The following is a 16311-nucleotide window of genomic DNA, read 5'->3' on the forward strand; positions in this document are numbered from 1 at the left end:
TTAAAAAAAAAAATGTTTTGCTCAATCACAAAATAGCTAACATATTTGATCTAAGCACTTGAACATGAGAATTACTTGTAAGTTTGATGTTCTTGAGTTGGTGACCTTGAGCTCCATGACAATGGTGATTTCCTAATTTTATGAGGGTAATAAGGTAATAATGTAATAAAAAAAAACTTATTTCTTTAATTATTATTCCTCTGAAAAACCCAAAAACCTCACCTTCCCAACTTTGTCTTCTCCTCCAAGCGGCGGCGCACCCATCAGTCACCCCGTCCGCCTTCTTCTTCTTCTTCTTCGCCGATCACAGCTGTCCATCACTGCTACATCACGGTCGTCTTCCTCTCTCTCTGTCACGAGCTTGGGTCCGGTTCCCTCTCTGTCACGAGTGTCCTTGATTGCTTTCGAAGGTAAAAAGACCATACTCTAATCATTCAATGATTCAGATTCGATATCTTATTTTGCATTTCTGTTAGTGTTGTTGGTATCTAGGGGGAAAATGGTTTATTGGGTTTGTGTGGTTTTTTTAATTTGACAGAGAAAGAAATGCCTCTGTATGATTGTGTGCTTCTATTTAAGCCCCATGTGCAAAAGGAGCTTTCGATGGACTTGATAAGACGAGTAGGAAAACATGTTTGTAGCAGAAATGGGGTTCTCACTGAGATGAAATCGTTTGGGACTGTTCAGTTGGGGTATGGCATCAGGAAGCTTGATGGACGATACTATCAGGTCACAAAATCTTAACTCTCACATTTCTTTTTTGCTTTTTAAATAAAAAGAGTATAGACTTATGCTTTTAAAGAATGAAGCTTCAACCAAGCTAAAAATTGTGTATTTATTGTTTGATTTTTTGCCTTTTTCCTTTTGAAGTTTATCTTGCTTTGCTGGTCTGTAACCAGCCTGTGACCATAAGCAGATTGTGCATTGTTGAAACATAGTTGCAATTTAGAAACAAATGAAGGGTGCAACTCCAACAGATATAGTTGCAATGAAATATGGAACATGTTGAAAGACTGTTAGATAGACTGAAAGGCATGGGGTACTAAAATGCTTGATATGGTGGTGCTCTGTTCTACATATCATGATATATGGACTTGTTTTGTTGAAGTCCATCTTCATATGGGAAATACTAACCAATTTTGTTTCTTGTTTCAATGATTGTGAGTAGTGTTCGGTTGTAGAGGGAGAGAGTCTTCTCTAATGAAACTTAATAATAAAAAATTTACTGATTTATGTCAGTAATGAAGGAGAATTGATTGATTTACATGATTTTTGGTCCTAATATAAAATATTTTACCTAAAGCAACCCACATGAAAATACTCATTGATCATCATTATTTAAGCCGAAACTTCTGTGGTTTTTGAGCTGATGATGTTTGTGATTTTGTGTTGAAAATTTCTTGCTGTTTTTGCAAGTTACTGAATGAGCTAGAACTGTCTAGATGGATTGGTCATTTTGGACTAGAAATTTATTAATGAAATGATCAATTGAACAAACTGCTGTTCCTGTTGTGTACGGTACAGGGTCAACTCATGCAGATGACAATGATGGCGACACCCAATTTTAACAAGGAGTTGCACTACTTGAACAAGGAAGACAGGCTGTTGCGTTGGCTTTTAGTTAAGCATCGTGACACAAAACATGGGCTGGAGTTCCTTAGTGAAGAGGATGGGAACTTGGAGCTCAGCAAACTCCCTCGAGGCAATATATTTAATGACGTCGACGAGGAAGAGGATGATGATGAGGATGAGGATGAGGATGAGGATGATGATGATGATGATGATGAATATGATGAGAACCAAGAGAATAGTGGAGAACACTGATGGGTAAAAGAATTTGATTGTCTGAGGATAAGGCAGAACATTGATAGACAATAGAAGTTCATAGTTTATGTTCTTTGTCATTGTAGTTTGCTGTGACTTATGTTCTGCTTGGGTCTTAAGCAGCCAGAAGAGTTACATTTCACTAACTTAGCCTGTCCATGTATTTTCTGCATTTTCCCAGTAGCCTTCAAAGTATTTTGTATTTTTTATCAGCAGGCACATTTCTTGAAAAATAAAAATTCAGCCTATTACATCTGTGATGCTCAACAGGAAATTGACATGCTAATGAATGTTTGTGACAAGAATTTGTAAATTTAGGATGAGGAGCAAGAGGCATTTGGCTCAAGGCAATGTTTAGCTTTGGGCCTGTTTATTAAACCAGTTCTTGGTGAACTCAGATACAAAGTTATGTTTCCAGCCTATTCCCATCCAAAACTGCCTCAAGAAGTCCTTTCTCAGTTGAGGCAGCAAAGAACAGGGTAGGTTGGAATGTCTATGGAGGTGCAGTTTTTGTTGGCAGTTAAAAGGTAGCCTGCTTGTTGTTTGTCCAGGGTATAGAGAAATTAGACTGAGCTAAATTTGGTACGAGAACAAAACCAAAATCAACTTAGCATACAATAAGATCTGCATTTACGTGTGTTAAAATGAAATACTAAGCTGTCACAAGTCTTTCTTTGAGAGCCATTATTTATCGTTTATTTAAACAGCTTGGCACTGGTTCATCCTGCTGCTGCTGTAGTCCTTCCAATATGCTCCTGCTGCTGCAGACATGGTATCTGGTACTTCTTGTCTATGTTACTCGAACTCAGGATGAGTGTTACATAAGGATATATGTCCAACATGAATTTGTTCAAATTTTTTTGAGCTTTTCTATATATTTGGAGGGTCGGATCTTTATATCATATCCGTTGGATACATGTTGAACATATGATATTTCAAAAAAACGAAAAAAAAGAAATGAAGAGTCGGAATTTCTTAAGTTCTTATAAATGTACGAAGTTTCATAAGTTCTTATAAATTTTTATGTTTTTTAGTTTTATCTTTGTTATTCTGGGTAATTTTCATGACAAGTCTTTCCATATTTCTTTGAGAACCATTATTTATCATTTACTTTAGCAGCTTTGATTTGGCTCATTCTGTTGCTGCTGTAGTCTTACCAAAGTGCTCCTGCTAGCTGCTGCAGACAAGGTATCTGATAGTTCTTAGCTATAGCCATGTGACTCGAACTCAAAAGTGATTGTTGGATACAGGTATGTGTTTAACATGAATACATCCAAATATTTTTGAGTATTTTTATATATTTAAAAGGTCGAATCTTTATATTCATGTATGTTGGATATACATCGGACATCATATTTCAAAGAAAATGAAGACTCGGAGTATCATAAATTCTTTAAATGTACATAGTATCTGCTTCCTAGCCTACATATACATGGAAAAGGTATTTAATGTGTATATGATTACAGAAACCATATGCAATGGAACTAAAGTACTTGATGCATTAAGTCTTTACAATCAGAACAAACGAATAGTAAATTTCTTTCATTAGACAGTACCCAAAGAATAAAAAAATGGTTTCACACACAAGCACAATAGCTAACTAATTTGATCCTAGTACCATAACATGAGAATCAGTAACTTTCATATTCTTCAATTGTGGGATATTCCTGAGCTGGTGACCTCAAACTCCTCGATGGTGGTGATGGCTCGACACCTTGGGGTAAGTCAGAGATGGAAGCCAGGATCCTGCGAATGCTTAAAGAACGAGCACGTTTGAAGCTCAATGATCTCATCTTGTTCTTGGAGAAAATATCAGATGACTTAGAAAGGATGAGATAAACCAGTCCTTGAACAATCAGGAACATAAGCACCTTCATCAAGGAATCTGCCAGGGACATCTCTACTTCCATTTTCTTCAACAAATTAACAAGAATTCGGATGATCAGAGGGTTACCAAGTATTTTGTAGGCAAGCTTTTGCAAAGTTGGGAAGATGGGGATTACAGGAAAATATGAAGAAGCAAACCCTAGGGAAGCTGCTTATATAGAGGGGGAAGATGTTTGCCAGATTGGAGAAGACTTGGCACATGAAACCGCCTGTTTGACTTGTAGCCGAAGCCTGGAAGTTATATATTGACTACACGCAATTGGATTAGGAGAAAAGCCTAAGTAGAATAAGACATGGGAAATGGCTGCGGATTTCTTGAAAGAAAAAAATATTTCTAGTAACCATTTTCACGTGCTTGTTTTTGCTTTACCTTAATCATTTCTCAAATCTTGATACCCTTTTGTCTGATTAGAGCTAGCTATGTCTTATAAAAAGATAGCCAAAGCTGACCAGTACTGTAAACCCAAGATGGTCAAATCTCAAATTCAACACTTGTTTATGTTCTTACCTTTGCTTGCTTCAATAGCGGAATTCTTCCATTTAACTTCCTGTCTCCATTTCGATGGGCTTATCTATGTTGTTCCAACTCAGGGTAACTACTAAAAGGTTGTTAGCAACTTGAAAACGGGTTAGTTTGAAAAGATTAGTTTCTGAATAATTTTGAATCTCGTGGAGGAAAAGAAGAGGAAATTATTGTCCCAAAAATTGTAAAACATGATCAAAACATGAAGAAGTTTTCAATGTCTATACCCTTAATGACATGAGTCTTATATTCTGCAGTTATCATCCTGATTGATTTTTTATATTAAAAGCCTCATAAAATTGATTATAAACCACAATATTACTTCAGAATAAGTGTTGTAGCAGATTTACCATAACCATGTTGCAAAAAAAACATTTGAAGATCAAAAGGACTAGATTACCTTAATCTATTTACTTGTCCACATTGTTCCTTGATGTCACCATCGACTCTGTTACTTGGACCATTGTCGTCGAATGAAATGGTCCTGGCTGATGCTGGCTTGGCTAGGTATATCGACCCAAAAAATTTAATACTGTGGATGGAGTTTTGTCAGCTTACCTCCACAAAAACATGGTTCAAAGTGGAATTTGACCATGCTTGGACGGCTAAGGGATTAGATGCATGATTATGAAAGGAAAATGCCACCAAGGAAAGCAAAAGTGGGCCCCTGCTGCTTGATTAGGATGGGGAAAATAATGTGAACCCTATTGAAGATAAAGCTTGTTTGTTAGGCTGAGTTGGCTCCATGACGTGTACGGTTTTTGTTGGAAAGCTAAAAAGGAAACAAGTCATCATTTTTCCTCTTCAATGTGATTATGTATTAGGTAATAATGCAAAGCTTTATCCCAATGTGGCTTAATTAATTTGTTTATGTTATGTCATATTGGAATTCCTACAAGATTCCCAATCAGCATACTTGCTTGGGGATGTTGCCCTTTTGAGTTTTGAGCTAATAATTTTTTTTTCTCATTCAAATAAAAATTTATTAGTACCAAAAACGAAATAAAATCATTTCAAATTACCATTGCGTATAAAATTTATCAACTTAATCAATATCAAAGCTAACAAGGAGTTAATGAAAACATTTGCATAAAAACAACATTATCGATAATTTTTCTCGCGTTGTGAATTTTAATTATCATTTGTCCCACGATCTAAGCAATTTTATAATTAATACTCCTTTTTTGAGCTAATAATTAAAGCACCCTTTTTATGATTTTGATTTCTACCTAAATCCCATCATTCCCTTTCTCTCCCTATCTCAATCCCTTTTTTTTTTTTTCTAAATGATAAGCTTGTCCTGGAAATAACAATGAATTATGCCCTAGACTTTCAATTTCTAGGGTCACGGTAAATCATTAAAGAAATACTACTAGCCTTTATGTCTTAAAGTTTCAACTTTTTGCTGCCATTAAGGAAATAGAATTTGAAGTGGAACTAGAATAGATTTAAGTGTATATTCTTATCCTCTTACAAGACTATTAAGAGAGTGTAGAAGGGATTTTTAGATCAGTTTGAAAAATTATAAGTAAAATTTTTATCATATTTTAATTTATCGATAATTAAAAACTATTTCACAGACGTTATTGAATCAAATAAATTTTTATATTTTTATTTACTTAATTACTATGAAGTTATCGTTTTTCCAGCAATTTCACAACAGTTTTGACTGTAACAAGTATAGCATTCAGAACTCATCTTATCATATTATTAAGGGAAGTCCTTTCTTTTAGCTATCTTGAACTTCCTTGCCACATTTAAACCTAATTTTCAAGGCTTTGGCACGTTTTCATGACGATTTTCTCACTGAGTATGCCAAACCATTCTAAGTTTTAACTAGTTTGAGTGGCTGAAGGGGGTATCACACTGGGAAAAAGTTGCAGAGGTTACTTGATAACCCATTAATAGAAATTTGGTTCAAGGGGTAGGAGTTTTTTCTTTTCTTCTCTTTTATTTTTTATGGCAAAGCTAGATAGTGTGAGGTCCATTGTTTCTAGATTAGGCAGAGTTGGATTTAAATTTGACACAAATGGAAATCCCACTTCCATGATCCATGATGAAATTTCGTAAATTTTCGAATTTACAGAAGTATTAGATATGAAGATATCATAGATGTAAAGTCTAACTATAATATCAAAATTTAAGTAATTTAAATTTGAACCTTATTTTCACATCTAGAAGTATGAAATCAATACTATAATTGAAACGTAGATACGAAGATTGTACCTGATCTAATTTGCTCTTAAGCTTGTTGGGAATCTAATAATTATCATAACAAACAATCTAGGCCCCTGAAGAAAAATCTCTCAAATTCCCTTTTGATCACTCAAAATTTTCCCCTACTTGAAATGTTCTTGATTGGCCTTTAATGAAGGAAAAGTTCTGGGGCCAAAGATGCTAAAACATTGCAAAGTGGGGGTCACCTAATGTACTTAACAATTTTAAGCCACTACTAAAGGAAACCTACTTGAATACTAAAATAAAGATGCTTCCCAGAGTCTATGGATAACTTCTCTTTATGCAGGGGACTAATTAATTTTGAGAGTATTTCAATCTTCGATTCAATAATAAGTATATATTTAGCTGATTAGACATGATAGTTTATATTTTTTTATGTACTTGACATATGATATATCTTGATAATACGATCATGTGATTCTTGTTATATGAACAAAAAATAATAAATAATATTAAGTTTGATTATTGTTAATTTTATATTATAATTAAAAATTTTATAAATACAAATCAAAATATAAAAATTTATTTAAATATAATAAAAAAAATTAATTACATGAATTTATCGAACAGCATATTTTTGTGCTTGAAAGGGTCACCTCAACCTTGCAAAAGGACCATGTCAATGTTCAACTTGAAGGGCTTGAACCCTTCAACCTGAACATGACCCATCAACTTGGGCCATGCCAGGTATGACCCAATCGACCTGAACATGATAGTTAAACTGCCATGTACCTTACTCTGAAGCCTCTCTATCTCCATGAACAACACAATAGTCAAAATCTTCTGCTTGACTTGTATGATCTTCATTGGATTTCCTTTGCATAACAAAACCCAATTGACCTGAACAAGATACCTACAAATGCCATGTGCCTTGCCTCATCTTGCTCTAAACCTCCCCTATCTTTAAGAACTAACGGTCTGATTGACTGTAAAATCAAATCAAATTGGAAATTTTAAAACGTTGCGTGCTGGAAATGTCACCCTCAGGTTGAAAATCTCGAAGCTCAGGCAAATCAAATCACCTTTTCTATGCTTTTTTTATGTTGAAAATGACGACTCCTACGCCATTAGATTTGTTCAAATTATTGACTTACGAATGCCCACGAGCATGCTCTTTTATCTTATCATTTAAACATTGCTAAAATCGATCATTTGTTTTGTCAGGCTGCAACAATTTGAACCCAAAGAATGATTCTAGATTCAAAGCTTTATAATGGGTTTTTTACTAGCATTCATATCAAATATTACATCAGTATCATTTTGTAAATGTATAAATGTAAAAATTTAATGGCTTTTTTTTTATGAAAAAGGGTTATAATTCGTTGAAATTCAAATGTAATACGGGTTTTGCATTAACTAAAAATTGATTTGAAGGGTTAAAATTCTTTCAATCTTTTAACATTGAATGATCTCGAAATTTGAATGAACAACTCTATCCTGAATTAAATATCATTCTTGAATGCATTATTAATGGTGAAACATGGTGTGTTTTGTCTTGTTTTAAAGCAGTGGACAATCTATTTATTTCATGCTTCATTATAAAAATAAAAAAAATATTTTTTTTTATTTTTTAAAGAAAAGGAGAGCCATTCAATAACTCATAAGCCAACAACATATGTAGTTGAGTTTGGTTTTGTCCAAGTGCAAAGGTGTATAGTTAGATGTCAGTATGCGAATAGAGGGGAGATCCCAAATCCAAAAATCTTTTGACTCTGGTTAAGGTTTTAAGGCACGCAATTTGCGGAGCCAACTTTCACGGTCTTTCCTCCACGTTTACCCTATCTTACCTTTCTCTCTTTCTTTCTTGTCTGAAATGATTCAATTATTTTAGTGGGGGCTTAGAAAAGGGAACTGAATTGAATATTCCTATGCAATTGTAAACTGGGTTTGGTCTGGCTGTTACCGTTATTTAGTCAGCTGCAACTGGATGACCTGAGTACAAAAAAAAAAAATTCAATCTTGGTAAGCTTTGGTGAGTTTGTTTTTGTTGATTGATTTGAGCTGTTGAGCTTGGATTCTGATCTGGGTATTGCTCTTTTTGATTGGATTTTTTGATCTATTTTGATTTTTTGGTTGCATACTTGAATTGGGTTTTGGTTCATTGGCCTGGAAAAGAAGGGGGTAACATGGGGGGAAATGATTTTCCATATTCAAAAGTTTGATTTGCTGGTAAATTTGCCATTTTTGGGCTGTTTCAGTTAATTGAGCCTCATGAGTATCCCCTAAACACCATTTATGGTGTTTTCTTTTTTCTTTTAAATAATTATGTTTTATTTTGGTTTTCTTTTCTTTCCTTTGTTGGTTGCTTGCTGCAAGTTGTCTTTTAAAATATGCTCTTTGACAAGTAGTTGGATCCCTTAATGGTTTATACTCTTCTTGATTTATGTATTGAGGTGTTCCATTCCTAAGATAGGTAGATCACTAGTGGAAAGAGGAAAGGAGGAAAACAGGAATCCTGCCATTGGGTTTGAGCTTGAGAAACAGCATGCATCAAACTGCAATTTCATTCTGATGCTAAACCAATATGTTGCCTTGGTTAATTGGAAGTTGAGATCTTTAGTCTGTCGGTGACAGAACTGTTGTTTCCAATGCGTTGTATTGGCCTTCCAATGGTGGTTGTAATAGCACAGATTTAAAACTGGATCGTTTGAAGGAAACCTCTTTTCACTTTTGAGCTTGATTACTGTTTTGAGCTTTATCCATCTTGTTCACTTTAATGTTTACTGGTAGCATTCCAGTATGTGAAGAGTTTTGGCTGCTTCTAAGACAAGAAGCTGGAACCTCTTCCTCATCTTCCTATGTAATAACCTAGTTAAATAGTAGTCTTGGGAGACTTGAATGCCAATCAAGATTTTCCTCGAGCATTGCAGGCGTCATCTTGAACTTATAACATATTACATACTTGTACCGCTGGAAATTTGGCACTTCTTAAGCTACTATAATGACAAGGTTGGTGCTTCATTATTAACCACTGTACTTATATGTGTTAAATAAGAGTATGGCTATCATGTATCTATTAACAGTGTTCAATGCATCTTCGTGGTCTAATTCACTGGTTCATCACTCTTCACCTATCTTTATCTTGAACTCTCTGTCAAGATGAATTCTAAAGTGCATGGCTGCCCTTTAACTTTTTGCTTGTTGTCCTTGATTCGGATAGATTGAACTTCTAATGTCTAATGTTATTTTTGGCAGGCAAGTGAGAGAATTGCAGAAAAGGTTATGAAACTTTTTCAGATGAGGAGTTAAGAGTGAAGGCCCAACTCATCTTCTGTCCTCCCCTCCATGGTTATCAATAAACTAGATCTAACAAAGAGTGTGTGCTGGCATTAACATTCAAAGCTACAATTATGGCGCCTGGTGGTGGTATCTGCAAAGATGTGATCGAGTCTCGCGTTGCATTTGCAGATTATGATATGGCAACTTCAAGTATGGAGTTAAGAGGTTCCCCTTTAAGAAAAGCTGCAACTGGTTTAGGGGGAAATCTGGGAGCAACATCAACAAACGATGTGCATGAACTACTTGAGTGTCCTGTTTGCGTAAATTTGATGTATCCTCCAATTTACCAGGTACGTTTACCTTCCATGCCGAAAATAAAAATTCAGAAAGCATTTCGAATTGCATTCTCCTTGAGATTTTATACTTGTATCATTGTCAAACCAAACAACATTGGCATTTGACATTGTATATCATGCAAAATGAAATAAATTATATATTTCTTGATCAATCAAGATTGAAGAAATTGGCATCATGGATAATTTGTAATACCACCGAGGCAGAAACTTTTTCCCAAATCTTTAAGCAGAAGAAAGTGGGATTATCGTCTAACATTGTAAAAGTAATTGAGAAGATGGCAATATTTTAAATGCTATTCTGGTGTATGCACATTGTGATTATGATACTCCTTAATTGAACTATTTTGGATGCTTAAAGGCTAGGCAGCTGACAGATATATGGACACCATAATACTTCAGTATGCATGAGTAAAAGTGTCTTAGGGAAGAAGTTTTACATTTGCATCTCCTGCATCAATGCTTTACAATCATAACATAAAGTTTCTACTTAAACATTCTTTTAGTGACAGCTTTTAATCTTTATGTTTAGTGTCCGAATGGCCACACTGTATGTTCAATTTGCAAGGCCAGAGTTCACAACTCTTGCCCAACTTGCCGCAATGAGCTTGGAAATATAAGGTGTTTGGCTCTGGAGAAAGTAGCTGAGTCATTGGAACTTCCTTGCAGATACCAGACTCTGGGTTGTCATGATATTTTTCCATACTACAGCAAGCTCAAGCATGAAAAAAACTGTAGATATCGCCCATATAATTGCCCTTATGCTGGAGCCGAATGCTCTGTCACTGGTAATATATCATTTCTTGTCATGCATCTCAAGAACGATCACAAGGTTGACATGCATGATGGGTGTACATTCAACCACAGATATGTCAAATCCAATCCCCATGAAGTGGAAAATGCCACATGGATGTTAACTGTAAGATCTCTTGCCCTCTCCCTCCCTCCTCCTCCTCCTCTCTGTGACATACGCATACTTGCAACAAGTTCGCAAACTTTTGTACATCATCTCAAACAGGTGTCTTGTCTGATCCTTTCCACAAATGATTAATGTAGTGACAGATGTTGAGAATGAGATTTCTAAGAAACCTTAATGATTGCATTCTTTATTTCACTTCTAACATGTTCTGCTTCTTTGATCAATTAATTCTTGAACCTTGCAAATCACTTGATACTTTCAACTAATTAATTATATTAATGCTTAGATGACATATGAACATCAGAAATCTTGAATATTACCAAACAAAAAATGCTCTAAAATGCTAGAACCCATTTTCGTTGTCCAGGATAATGAGTAGTATAGTACGTATTCATGAAACTCCATTCAGTTTGATCCATACTTAAAGGCATTGATGATTTTCCTATATGCTGCAGGTTTTCAACTGTTTTGGTCGACAATTTTGCTTGCACTTTGAGGCTTTTCACATAGGAATGGCACCAGTTTACATGGCCTTCCTGCGATTCATGGGCGATGAAGACGAGGCGAGGCAATTCAGTTACAGTCTAGAAGTTGGCGGCAATGGCAGGAAGTTTATATGGCAAGGAGTTCCTAGAAGCATCCGTGATAGTCATAGGAAAGTTCGAGATAGTCAAGACGGACTAATCATTCAGAGAAACCTGGCACTCTTCTTCTCTGGCGGTGATAGACAGGAACTGAAGCTGAAAGTGGCCGGCCGAATTTGGAAAGAACAATGAGATTAAGTCCGGATTGAAATCTATGATATTGTAGTTTAAATTTGCAGGGGAAATGATATTTAATATATATAAAATAAAAGGTTGCAAGAGAATTTATGCATTTTTCTGTAAATTTTGTAGATAAAGATGCCACATTGTGAGGAAAACTGTGATTTGCAATGGAGTTTACTATTAATTTTTATTGAAATTTCAGCACTATACAAATTTGCAGCAATTGATAGGCATAAATTGCTTTGTTGATTGCCCCTGACTCATCCTGCTAAGCAGCCATGAGCAATCCTTTCTGCACAGGTCCTCAAATGAAGCCTATGCTGTCCATTGCAATGAGATCAACAATATTTGGTCAATAGCAAACATTTTAAAGCTTGTCAACCCCATTTAATAAGAATTTAAGTTTCACGGTTAAGCATTTGATTCAATAATTGATAAGCATTCATTTCAATGATAAGTGTACGATTTTTTCTTTAAATAACAAGAAATAATTTGGAATCTCGACTTTTTCAACTAAATATTAGGTTTTAATTGCTTTGAAACCCAGCTTTACGAGACTTCCAAAAATTAACGCAAGCTTTTTATATATTATTATTAACTCTTCAAAAATATATTTACTTATGTCCAAAATGGATTTTTTTTATAAAAGTTAAATTTAAATAATTAGTTATAAAAATAATAATCAAAAGAAAATTTAACTTTTCCTTAGGATAGGATGAGAAAAATAGTAACAAAGGCATTACATTTGGAATAAAAATCTTTCATACTTATTTAGTACTCCGTTTGATGTCTCTTTTCATAATTTTACGTCACGTATTTAATTTTATATTATTAATACAAAATCTTAAATTCTTAATCCTAAATCATCAAATTTAAATCTTAATAAAAAAAATTTTAAAAACATGTGACATAAAATTATGAAAGATTACACTAAACAAGACATTGAGTAAATATAATTTCTATTTCTCCATTCATGCATTTCCCCCTTTCTCTTTTAGTATTATAAAAGCCATCAATTTTGGAACTAGAATATGTACTCTTTGTGCCATCAAAACCCACTTTCTTCTTTTGAAATGAGAGATTTTGTCTTAAAAAAGGTGGATTTAAATAATATATATGGTACTGCAAGCTTCCCAACAATCTTGCTTCATTCTATGACTTCCAATATTCTTAAATTCAACAGCATTTTGAGGACCCCAAGAATATATTATGTGTCTTCCATGGAAGACAAGGTTACTACATGCACTTGCTCATAGTGGCCTCCCCCATTACATAAATTTGTTAGAGAAATAGACATAATTTTGGCATGTTCTTTCCTCACACCATTGAATGCCAGCAGATGAGAACAGATCATGCAATTGCCTTTGTGCGTTTGGTCTGAGATGTTTGAGGCTCATGGCAAGCTGAAAAGAGTCCACAGCAGCCCAAAGCTTTGCAGCTGAATGAATTTGTTAGCAGAAATATTAATTTCTTGATTATATAAAAGAAAAAAAAATCATTTAGAAGTATGGGTAAACAATTTCAGGTTAAAACTAAATGAACCCAATTAATCAAAAACAAGGTTAGACTTACAACATATTCATGAAGCCTCCTTCCCCTTCCCTTGTTGTACTTGAACAACATTTTGTCTTCCTGTCTTCTGTTGGAAACTAATTTTTCCATCATATAATCCAACTTAAAAAGCCCAAAGAAATTACCAGAAATGAAACAAAACATAAAATCAAAACAGACCTGATGGCTTGTCCACCTGAGGCTTATCATTTGCATCGACAATTGACCTTACTTCCATAAGAGAAATTTGGTTTCTTTCTAACTCTTTTTGTGGTCAAGGAATGATTTCTTTTGGCTTCAGTTTTCATGTCTTTGCATGTATTTATAAGCAAGGTAATGGATGAAAGGGAATATAAAGGTGGGCTGGCTTACTCTAACTTTTAATCTCTTAATTATTAGTCCAAACTTGATCATGGAATAAGATTCTTAGGTAATTCTCCATCAAGGGAAACAGCTAATAATGGCAGCAAAATCAGTGTCAACATCTAAGCATAAAAAGAATATTACATATCATCCATTATATTAATTTGGTTTAGATTCCTGGCAAAAGAAGAGGAGGAAAAAAAAAAAAGAAGTGAACAAATGTGCAACATGAATGTGCTTCATTTAGATTAAAAGTTCATATGTCAGGTTGCTAAGTCAGCATTGTTAAGATAGTGAACGTCAGTGAAGTTACATGATATTCCATCTCATATCTGATATGAACACGAATAATAGATACATATGAAATTTTAAACCGATAGACTTTTATCAATATTTACATATGTATATACATATATATAAATAAAATACGTAAATATACATATATAAATCAAAGCAGGAAGTAGCCAAACAGATAAAGCAAAACAAAACACAATATTGACATATACATACTTGCAATAAGTTCGCAAACTTTGATATGCTTAACATGGTAGTACCCGTTTTCCCTTTCCAAAATAATGATTAGTATAGTATGTATCCATGAAATTCCATTCAGTTTGATCCATACTTAAAGCTAGTGGCGGAGCTAGGATTTTGCGTTTAGGGGCGAAGACAACGTCTATAAAAAAGTTATATTAGAAATTCAATGTTTGACAAAAATATAAAGTAACTTAAATGGAAAAAGTTCATATGAAAATTACAAAAGTAATTTTAATTTTGTATCAAGTACAAAATAAAGATATTTTTTAACAACTTTTGCATGCTAAGATTGAATATCTTTAATTGAGCTCAACGGTCTTTTATAGAATTGAGGGCATTTATCATTGAATAATCATTATCAAAGTCTCGAATGATTTCCTTTTCGATGAGAATAATCAACGAATTTTTAAGGGAATCATCTGATATTCTTTTATGAGTCTTGCTCTTAACGAGTTTCATAACAAAAATTACACGTTCTAATATTGCAGTGAAATCTGGAAGAGTTAAGACAAGCCGGATTGTACTCCACAGGAGCAGTTTTCACTGCTTTCTTATTGCTTTAAGTAGATTTTAATGAAATACACTTTTATTGGCCGAGCAAAAAAAAAAAAAAAGACAAGCTCGATAAATCTATCAATAAGGAAGTAAGCTTTTGATATTTTCGTCTTTTCTAACACTAGACATAGATCAGAAAGTGTAGATACATTTTTCAAAACCTAATTATGAAGAACGGTAAGCTTGAATAGATCCAATTAATAGCTTAAGTGCATTTTATCATACTTAGTAAAGTCATCTAGGTAATATTTATTTGCAAGGTTGCAAATACTTTCAACATCAAATGATTTGAAATCATTCCGAGAGTCCAAAAATGTGCCAAAACTGAGCCACTCTACTAAATTCTTATTAAATTTAGAATCCAATTCTTACAATAGTAAGTCTATTAAAATTAGTTGTTAATTAATTGTTATAGGGCATCTCACCAAACAAAAAATTATTTTAGGTGCAAAATTATAAAATTTCAAAAAATAAAAGCATATAAGAAAAATTTTAAAATTCTTGTGGGGGTAAAATTATAAAATTTCAAAAAATAAAAATAAATTATAAAAATTTTAAAATTGTTTGGAGATAGGGCCTTACTAACCCTCACTCCCTTTAGTCTCTGTTTAAAGCCATTGATGATGAAGATGGCCTTTGCTTGCACTTTGAAGCTTTTCACATAGGAATGACATGGGTTCACATGGCCTTCTTGTGATTCAGGGGTAAAGAAGATGAGGCAAGGCAATTCAGTTACAATCTAGTAGTTGGTGGTAATGGTAGAAAGTTTACGTTTGGTACTTGAATATTTGATTTATCGATTGGTGTATGATTTTTTCTTTAAATAACAAGATTTGGAATCTCACCTTTTTTTTTAGGTTTTAATTGCTTTAAAACCCAAAATTGTAATACTTACAAAAATTAATCCAAATGTTTTTCTATATTATTATTAATTATTCAAAAGTATATTTATTTTTATATCCAAGATGGATTTTTATTTTTTTTCCTGGAAAAGGTTGAATTTAACTAATTAATAATAAAAAATAATATCAAAAGAAGTTTTAACTTTTACTTTGAATGGGATTTAAAAAATAGTAGAGAAATTTCAAAAAAGGACTTTCAAAGTAACAAAGCATCAATCAAATTTGGAACAAAAATTCCTATCTCAATTTGGTGTTTTCTTCCATATATATAGTGGATCAAACACACACCTCAAGACCAAATGGTATAAGAACCATTCTAACTCTCATCTAGTCAAGCTAACTTTTTCTGGTTAAAATGTTATTAAAGCTAAGGTCACAAGTTTGATCCCTGTGAAATCCTTGGGCCTTCAAGGGAGGGAGGCCATGTGAAGACTGTAATACTACCAAGATGGGTGACCTTAGTGTGGTGGGATCCATTAGTAATGTGCTGTCCTTTCGAGAGCATAGTAGGGGATTAGGGACACTCCTTAAGACCAAACAGTGTAAAGACAATTTTGAGTCTCATCCAGACAAGTTAACTTTTCTGGTTGAAATATATATATATATATATATATATATATATATATATATATATATATATATATATATATTTTATTTCTCTCTTTTTTTTTTT

General features: G+C 33.7%; 3 protein-coding genes and 1 long non-coding RNA gene across 8 annotated transcripts; 2 read left to right on the forward strand and 2 right to left on the reverse strand.

Moving 5' to 3' along the window:
* Window positions 180-2093, forward strand: LOC18587379 (30S ribosomal protein S6). The gene is made up of 3 exons (XM_007011122.2): window positions 180-410; window positions 539-729; window positions 1525-2093. Exons 2-3 carry the CDS (start codon window positions 547-549, stop codon window positions 1822-1824), a joined length of 483 nt encoding a protein of 160 aa, XP_007011184.2. The 5' UTR covers window positions 180-410; window positions 539-546; the 3' UTR covers window positions 1825-2093.
* Window positions 3180-3936, reverse strand: LOC18587380. The gene has a single exon (XM_007011124.2). It carries the CDS (start codon window positions 3732-3734, stop codon window positions 3456-3458), a length of 279 nt encoding a protein of 92 aa, XP_007011186.1. The 5' UTR covers window positions 3735-3936; the 3' UTR covers window positions 3180-3455.
* LOC18587381 (E3 ubiquitin-protein ligase SINAT2) lies at window positions 8110-11926 on the forward strand. 4 transcript variants are annotated; one of them, XM_018129461.1, is made up of 5 exons: window positions 8110-8434; window positions 8866-9421; window positions 9668-10041; window positions 10577-10963; window positions 11419-11926. In XM_018129461.1, exons 3-5 carry the CDS (start codon window positions 9823-9825, stop codon window positions 11737-11739), a joined length of 927 nt encoding a protein of 308 aa, XP_017984950.1. In that variant the 5' UTR covers window positions 8110-8434; window positions 8866-9421; window positions 9668-9822; the 3' UTR covers window positions 11740-11926. The 4 variants fall into 4 exon arrangements, with proteins under 4 accessions (XP_017984950.1, XP_017984951.1, XP_017984949.1 ...); XM_018129462.1 differs by having other exon boundaries at window positions 8114-8434; window positions 8886-9421; XM_018129460.1 differs by having other exon boundaries at window positions 8114-9421.
* LOC18587382 lies at window positions 12861-13575 on the reverse strand. Of its 2 annotated transcripts, none has more exons than XR_001929727.1 (3): window positions 13462-13575; window positions 13303-13379; window positions 12861-13168 (listed from the first exon to the last, which is right to left on the reverse strand). It is a non-coding gene; the product is annotated as an uncharacterized LOC18587382 (long non-coding RNA). The 2 variants fall into 2 exon arrangements; XR_001929726.1 differs by having other exon boundaries at window positions 13303-13369; window positions 13462-13574.

The sequence above is a fragment of the Theobroma cacao genome, chromosome 10, assembly GCF_000208745.1.
Source record: "Theobroma cacao cultivar B97-61/B2 chromosome 10, Criollo_cocoa_genome_V2, whole genome shotgun sequence".
Lineage (NCBI taxonomy): Eukaryota > Viridiplantae > Streptophyta > Magnoliopsida > Malvales > Malvaceae > Theobroma > Theobroma cacao.

What these genes read in the sequence shown, in the direction of transcription:
- LOC18587379 (XM_007011122.2), top strand. Translation starts at nt 547, where the DNA reads ATGCCTCTGTATGATTGTGTGCTTCTATTTAAGCCCCATGTGCAAAAG. An exon ending in TTGATGGACGATACTATCAG is followed by an intron (nt 730 to 1,524) that starts GTCACAAAATCT and finishes TGTACGGTACAG; the next exon opens with GGTCAACTCATGCAGATGAC.
- LOC18587380 (XM_007011124.2), bottom strand. Translation starts at nt 3,734, where the DNA reads ATGGAAGTAGAGATGTCCCTGGCAGATTCCTTGATGAAGGTGCTTATG.
- LOC18587381 (XM_018129461.1), top strand. Translation starts at nt 9,823, where the DNA reads ATGGCGCCTGGTGGTGGTATCTGCAAAGATGTGATCGAGTCTCGCGTT. An exon ending in TGTATCCTCCAATTTACCAG is followed by an intron (nt 10,042 to 10,576) that starts GTACGTTTACCT and finishes CTTTATGTTTAG; the next exon opens with TGTCCGAATGGCCACACTGT. An exon ending in ATGCCACATGGATGTTAACT is followed by an intron (nt 10,964 to 11,418) that starts GTAAGATCTCTT and finishes TATATGCTGCAG; the next exon opens with GTTTTCAACTGTTTTGGTCG.